This window comes from Chanos chanos, chromosome 9 (assembly GCF_902362185.1).
Source record: "Chanos chanos chromosome 9, fChaCha1.1, whole genome shotgun sequence".
NCBI lineage: Eukaryota > Metazoa > Chordata > Actinopteri > Gonorynchiformes > Chanidae > Chanos > Chanos chanos.
Window position 1 is genome coordinate 5,426,208 of NC_044503.1, and position 7,873 is coordinate 5,434,080.

Genomic DNA, 7,873 nt, shown 5'->3' on the forward strand with positions numbered 1-7,873 from the left:
TAGGATGATGAATCTTGTGTGAAAATGTTGATTTGATTTGAACATGTGCGCTAGCATTTGTTTAGTCAGATCTCATTCTGATGTATAGTTGTACAACATGATTATAGTGTATTAGTTTGGTGGCGACGGTGCTGTTGTTTGTGTGGCAGTTGGTGTGTGTGTTTGTGTATTTGTGTGTGTGTGGGTGTGTGGGTGGGTATGAGGAGTTGTGCTTTGTCAGGCTTGGACTCCATTACAGTTTCACACTCAGGCGCTATCAGCATACCCTCCCCCCCCCCCCCCCCCCCCCCCCCCCCCCCCCCCCCCCCCCCCCCACCCACATGTCACCAGAGCAAGTTTTACGGCCTGATCAATTTTAGAGAGGTTTATTGAATGCCTTTTAATGGTCTTTTTATTTTCAATTATAACCTCCCGTCTCTCGGCCCCTGAGATGAGCCAACATACTGCCCCCCCACCCGCTCCACACCACCCACCCGCCCACCCAAGTAATTTAAAACCCTCCTTTTGAAAATTATGCATTTTCTAGTTTCCAGATTTATAGGCCATTGTAGCCATTTTAAAAGCAGCCATAACCAAATAGATTTTCACGTTAGGAGGAAGTGGAATGTCAATTAAAAATTACAGCGCTCGGACATTTGTCACTCGCGAGCTTGGTCCTCGTGTTACCGCAAGAAGTGTTCTCCAGCGGCGTGGTCACCGTCTTAGCGAAGAGGAAGGTGAAATTTCAATGATCATGCAGATTTATTGGCCGTAGATAAAATAAATAAATAAATAAATAAACGCGGGCGGTTATAAAATTGAACTGACCTCCAGGCGTTGTCATCAAGCCGGTGAAGTCAAAACACGGGTAGGTCTGCCAAAAACGCGCGGAGGAGCGGAGGAGGAGGGAAAAAAAAAAAAAAAAAGAAGCAGGGGTGTGTTAAGCTCAAGAAGATTGACTCCTGATAAAAAGACTTAAAGTTGTCTGGTGGCGTCTGACCCCCCCCCCCCCACCCCCCACCCCCCCCTCCCTTGCCACACACACACACACACACACACACACACACACACACACACGCACGCACACGCACACGCATGCACACACGCGCACACACCCTGTGTGTCCCTGGTAACCCCCTCATTTGCTGAGTGTACCCACTACCACCTCCCCACAACCCAACCCCCCCCCCCTCCCCTCGACGCACCCCTCCCTTCCCCTCCCCTCTCCTCCCCTCTCCCCAACCTTAGGCCTTAGCTCCCGGAGAACCTGCTCCACTTGAAGGAGAAAGAAGTGCTCACTCCGGCTCATTGAAAAGTAGATGTGACAGTAAATTTTTCAGGCGGCCCGAGATGGGAGATCTTGTTATAGCAGTCAGGATGAGCTGGGTCAGGGCAGATCCTGTTGATGATTGAGGAAAAGAGGTGTAAATTCATTCTGCTTCAGGCACTTTGTCAAGTGCCAGTAGCTTACCGCTAAGAGCCACTCACCCATCACCATGCTATGGCCTCAGAGGTCACCCTCCGCCCATAAATCAGACGCTCCCGCGTCGGCTCCCCGCCGCTCCGCGGGGGGGGGGTGGGTGGGGAGTCGGAGGGGGGGGGGACCACTAAAACCTATTGCCTACATCCCTCGAAATGAAAAAGAAAGAGGGTTCTGCTGCTAGGGTGCAGGCTACGCATGGCAATCGCGCTAGCTACGGTCCTCCCGCCACGTGTTGCTACGTAATAAAAACGAGCGGGGGGTATCGATTGCCGTAGAGTCGACTCATTAAAAAGAATTGTTTTTCTTGTCGTTCTGTCTCCCTCTATCATTCCCCCCCCCCCGCCCCTCCTCTGTGCCTTGATTATTTGAATAGTCTATTGGAACGAGGCAATTAAATAGTCTGTGTGTAGTCTTGTCCGGAGGCCTGCCCATGAAAAGTATTGATTTTTTTTTTTTTTCCCTTTGCCGCAGCTTCGTAAGTGACGATGTTTTTTTGTTTTTTTGAAAAATGGATTTATTTATTTATTTTTTCTGTATACTCCTGATGAATCTCCTTGGAGTATTAATTAAAACAGAAGCAGATGTGCAGGTGTGGGGAAACAGGCCTCTGTTTGCAGCCACATCCTCTACCCAGAATTCAATAGACCTGCAGAGTAAATAGGACACATGAGATGCAAGCTTATAACTTTATCTGATAAACACCGGCAGTAACAACTACAACAACTACAGAAAGCTGTGACAAATTAAATAAACAAAAGCAAACGTTTTTTTTTTACCCCGCTTTTTACGTGCATGCCAGCCACATCTGTGTACTGGGATGTTTTTTTTTATATCGACTCTGTTGTCTTTTGTCTACTTTCTATAAACTTTTGTTCAATACCCTTCCGCTTCTGCAGCGACAACTTTGGGTATTTTGGATTTTTTGGAACATACCCTCTGCTCAGATGAGGTTGTGGTTCTCTCTGTTACCCTTTTTTTTTTCTCTCTGCAAAAGTACAGCCCGTCTGTATCTTTTCTTTGCTTTTCTTTCTTTCTTTTTCTTTTTGAGGAGCAATTTAAACTCTACAAACACGGCTCACAGAGATTTGAAGTGAGTTACACATCTCCCAGTCTATACTGGGCACTTCCAAAGCAAACATCAACCGCACATCCGTCAGCTGAAGGGTTCCTTGTGTGTTTTTTCATCGCAGCTAATTGATATATTATGAAATTATTGATATATCTTGTGAGGCCATGTGCAAACATTTTTCTGGTCCTGAGAAAGAGCGAGAGAAAGAGGGAATGAGAGAGTGGGAGACGGAGAGAGGGAGAGAGGGAGAAAGAGAGAAACGAGGAAGGAAAAAGGATCTGGGTAGTCCGCTCCTGCTTTCAATATTCTGCCTTATTAGAGTACGATTATCGGCCTGGGTCTGGATTCTCTCAGTGTTGGAGTAGGAGAAGGGGAGGCCAAGACACCACAGGCAGGTTTTTCCAGAGAGTAAAAACTTCCTGACGGACCTGTATTTTTTTACCAAAAGGCTTTTAAATAAAAAAAAAAAAACGGAAAAAAAAACCTTGTGAATCAAACTGAGGACTGCTTGATATATCCCACACCTCCTCACGACTCAGACTGGCGTTGGTTTGGTAGGTTTGTGACAGTGTCCGTTGTGAAAACCGTTACACAAATGAAACTGGATTAGACTGGATTGACTCAGATTCTTAAGCAGTTTTAAACTATACATAGTTTTGTATAAGATTTTAGATGGGATAACGAATTGTGTAGTCCGTTTCTTCCTTTGACCCATAAGCTGTAGGATTTTTGAGTAAATGTTGGAGAAAGACAGATTAGTTCAGTTTAAAAACTTAAGCTTTCAAAATTGCTCAACCTTTGAAAAATCACCCACCCCACCCCACCCCCCCTTGTGCTGATCTCTGGTCAGCGAGTTCCGGTTTTGATGCCTATAAGAAGTTTTCCAACCCTTTGGACAGTACAAAATAAAAAGTAAAAAAAAAAAGAGAGAGAGAGAAAAGCTGTACACCAGTTCCTTGTTGTTTCTGTGATGAATTAGCTTCAACATGTTGGCCCCTGGCCACAGAGTGCACAGGCCGCCGCTCTCTGATCTGCCGGAATATTCCACACATCAAAAAAAAAAGAAAAAAGAAAAAAAAAGACAGAGAGACAGAGAGGATGCTGAAAAAAAACAAAAAACAAGGATGCAGAAAAGTCTAGAGAAAGCTCCCCAGAGCCTACACAGGCACTTTGTACCGCACATACATCAACTGTCACCTACGGGCTCTTTACGGCGACGCTCAAACACAATGGAGGCGACAGATGGAGTAAAAAAAAGAAAAGAGCCCAACTGGGTGTGCTGTTATTAAAAGCTGTTTAGCTCAGCCTCCTCTGTTTCACAGAACCCACCCTGGGTCCACAGCTCCCTGAATGCGCCGTCAGACAACTCTGAAGCGCAGTTTGTGTGAGGGGAACGACACGGCCAGGGTTGTACCCATTCACCCCACCGTGAAGCGTTCTGTCTTAATGAAACACACAGACAAATGGCCCCTTTTTAAGTTATAGGTGACTGCTTTTTTTCCTTTTTTAAGCGACAAATGGGAACAAATAGGTTTGTTAAAAAAAAAAAAAGAATCTAAAACGTGTGCCTGGCGGTTTATGACTGACTTTCCAACATCCGGAGTCTTGTTTTTCAAGGTGTTATTTTACATGAAGTTGATTTGAAATCAGTATTGATAGTCTTTCATCTCTAAAGTTACGTGTCAAGTCATGGACACATCTTTAAATAACATGCCAAAACGGAGAGGACTGAAGTGTCCGACGCCTTTATAGCCCCCAACCCCACTCTCACACACACACACACACACACACACACACACACACACACACACACACACAAGCTACTCTGAAAGGCCTGACACCTCAGAATGATGGACTCCTTGAATGTTCTGACCTCTCTCCTCTGGACGCCCCCTCTCTCCCTCTTTCCCTTCACCTCCCTCCATCCTTCCATCTTTGCTCCCCCCCACCCCCCCTCCCCCCCGCTGTCTCATGTAGATGAGACAGTGACAGATGAAGATATTTTTGATGGGGAGCCATTTGATGGCGATGAACAAAATGAGTTCTGGCTGTCCCAGCCCACACTCCACAACCACAAGATTAATCCTGACACAGAGGCTCTTTCAGATCTATGACAACCGTGAGAGTGCAGGGAAATGACAGCCTACCTGACCCCACGCTCTGTGTGTGTGTGTGTGTGTGTGTGTGTGTTGGGGGCCTGAGCGCGTTTGTAGCCTTGAGTAGAATTGGAAATGTGTCTATACAATTATGAATAAAGTTATTCTTTATAATGACATATTTATTTTAGTCGTACCTTAATGCAGAGAGGTATCGTGTTCTTGTTAAAAGGCTTAACAAAATGACGGTAAATCCCAAGATTTTAATAAAAAAAAAGAAAATGTTTTTCTTTCCTTTCTTCAAGGTTCAGAAAGCATTTTTTAAAGATATATTAAAATATGAATGTCTTATATTTTTCAAAAGGTTTGTATCTATCTTCAGATTTTGCTAAGGTCAAGTCCGCGTCAGCTTGTGTCTGCTTTTTAAAGAAAGATTTATTTTTTTGATTGTATGCGTGACTCATACTCGTCTTTTCAGAGAGGGAAAAAACAAAGTCTCGTCACACATCAAAAAATGAGAACATATCAATAATTACTATGCTGTTTGTTTTGCTTTGTTTGCATTCAAAGTGGTTCCATGTTTTGTATGTTTGAAGAACTCTACAAACACAAGATTTTGCCACAAGCCCCCCTTCCGGTTAGTGTAGACGCCTGTTTATTTAACATGGTTTGGATAGAGCAGCTCCCAAATCCTGTGAAATGTGGTTGACCTTTGTGGATCATTCAAAAATGCAAACCTCAGAATTTTCTTTCTTTCTTTCTTTCTTTCTTTCTTTCTTTCTTTCTTTCTTTCTTTCTTTCTTTCTTTTTTGTTGTCTTGTGTTTTCAATTTTGACTGTTTCAACTAATTAATAGAGGTGTGCATCTCTCCCTTATGAGACGACCTTATGCGTATCTTGATACTACGGTATGGGCTACGGTACGATTCAGTGACAATACACTTTAATATGGAACGATTTGGTGCAATTCGATGCAACGCGATACGATGCAATCCGATACAATTCTTAACATTTGTTTAATGTAGACATTCATTTTCCATTCATTTTCCATAAAAGTGGCATTGCTTGCCTTCAAATAGATATATGTCTTAAAAGACCAGGGAATCCCAAGTATTTTTGTACTTTGGCATGGGGGAAAAAAATGGAAAACAAATGTATCATTTCAGAATTACATGTGACTGTGTTTATTACTTTTCCAATAGACACGGTTAGACAAAAAAAACTTGTGTATGAACAAACGTTTTGACCAATTTTCCTTCTTTCTTATAAGATCCAAATGTCTTCCAAACTTTAGATTTTAGATTTGATGGTGCACTGTAAACATGTGTTGGAGTTGTCGGACATGTTGTCCTTGTTTTTACCTTGCAAGCAACGCTAACGTTATTCTCTTAAAGGGTAAAAGGTCAATGCGAGATGCTGTGCAGGTTTATTAGCAGATGAGAGGCGGTCATTATTATTTTGAAAGTAACATGACTTGTAATGTTACATCAGTAAGTCTTCCGCAGCAGCTTAGTTTATACTTAAGTAGTATTAGCAGCAAAGCTTTAGTCTCCCGATTCTTTAGAATCAGGCCGTCGACCGGTTCATGGTACATTCAGATCGATCCAGGGGTTCGCGTATCGATGTAGTCGCACCTCTAACGTTAAAACCGATTTCCGGTGGGGGTAGTCTTCCTCCATGTGAGGGTCCTCTCCATGTGTTTTTCTCGGTGTCAAAGATAACCTTTTAACTAACTCTTTGTATCTTTTTACTGCCACAACAGTGGACTCAGAAGCGCAGCAATGCCACAACAATTGAATCGAGTCTTCTGCTAATTCAACATGTCAGCCTCTCGCTGTCTAAGCCATTCTTTTGCAGTGTCTTTTTGGGTAGTCACCAGTTACAAGCGGCATTTTATATGATCTAATAGAAATGTTAAAGCCAAGGAATGAATGTTTCACTAGAGTCATATACAGAGTCAGTGTTTGCTCAAACACATGCCCTTTTTTTCCTGCTTTTCTTAGCCTTGTGTGGCAACTTGGCCACACATGATTTCTGCTTGTACATTTCAGGAGTCCAACACCCAAAGATACAAGTGTGAGATTTACGCTTGGCCCCAGAACCCTGCCAATTTGGGCCTGAGCCCCGTTTGATGAAATGAGAAGATTGTGCTCAGCCATCGCGCTGCAACAGTGACACCGAGACACCAAAGTCGACTCGTAAATCAGCAAAATATACACTCCCCTAGCTGGAGAACACGTTGTCCATCTCTCCTGGTTCCTGGCTCTCGGTTCTCATTTTTCCATTGGAAATGAATTGTTCCCATTTCCCCCAGATTTCTAAGAAACGGCTAAAAAAAACTAAACCATTAGAATGTGTTTTTGTTTTGAGAGTCATACATACTGCTCTGCTTTCCTATAGAGATGTATAGCTGCATTACTTTCGTTAATTTGTTAATCTCTTCATCTGTGTGAAGACTCTTAAACGTCGGTGAGTGTGAGCGAGTCGTAGATTTGATCTTTTGCTTCAATTGTATGCTTGGTTTCTCCACAGGGCATCTGTCCCTTCCCAGCGTCCCCGGAAGTCTGGGGGAGACCGGCCTGTGCCCCTCCTTCGCTCTGTCCGTCTCTAAGGTAAGTCATTTCAGCGCCGCTAACGCTCTTATAAACTCTTCCATCCTGTGAGTATCGGGGCTCCAGATCCGCCGGAGGGCCACGTGACCGCCAGTTCTTTTTCGGGCAGCCCCCCGGTTCTGGCCCGGGTAATTGCAGGGGAGCACGGAACTCATTTCAGCTGTCGGAGCGGAGCAGGGGAGAGATGTGATGTTTGGCAGCCGTCTTTTCCTTCTGCAGGTTGGCCCGGGGAGGTATCACGAGTCCTCAGCTACGAGTCCACAACAGAGTCCAGTAAAAAGAGTGACAGCCTCTGCCAGAATTGTGGGGCAGGACAGCGTCCACTTGACTCTCGTTTCCTATTACCCTTACGGTCAGCTGGGCGCAGCGATGAGGTCATTAAATCAAGGTCAAGCAGATTAGAATTGGGATTTTTATGGGCGTTTAGGTTTAGCTGTTTGGAGATGGTGATAAAACTCTATAAAGTGAATCAATCTAACCGTACAAGCTGCTTCAGTGGTGTACTTTTACCAATTTAAAAAAAAAAAAAGAAAAAACAGAACAAAAACAAAAACAAAACAAATGGACGTCACATCAAAGACAGGAGCCCTCTAGTGGCCGACAGTAAAAAAAAAAAAACCAAAAACGAAAAAGGG

At 43.9% G+C, this 7,873-nt stretch overlaps 1 protein-coding gene across 1 annotated transcript in view; it reads left to right on the forward strand.

The window, feature by feature from the left end:
- Positions 1 to 7,640, forward strand: part of LOC115820679 (adhesion G-protein coupled receptor D2) — a 53,244-nt gene extending 45,604 nt beyond the window's left edge. Inside the window, exons 22-23 of the mRNA XM_030784323.1 lie at positions 7,159 to 7,238; positions 7,458 to 7,640. Of these exons, the coding sequence (XP_030640183.1) occupies positions 7,159 to 7,238; positions 7,458 to 7,640 (263 nt within the window). The remainder of the gene's footprint in view (positions 1 to 7,158; positions 7,239 to 7,457) is intronic.
- The last annotated feature ends 233 nt before the right edge of the window (positions 7,641 to 7,873 follow it).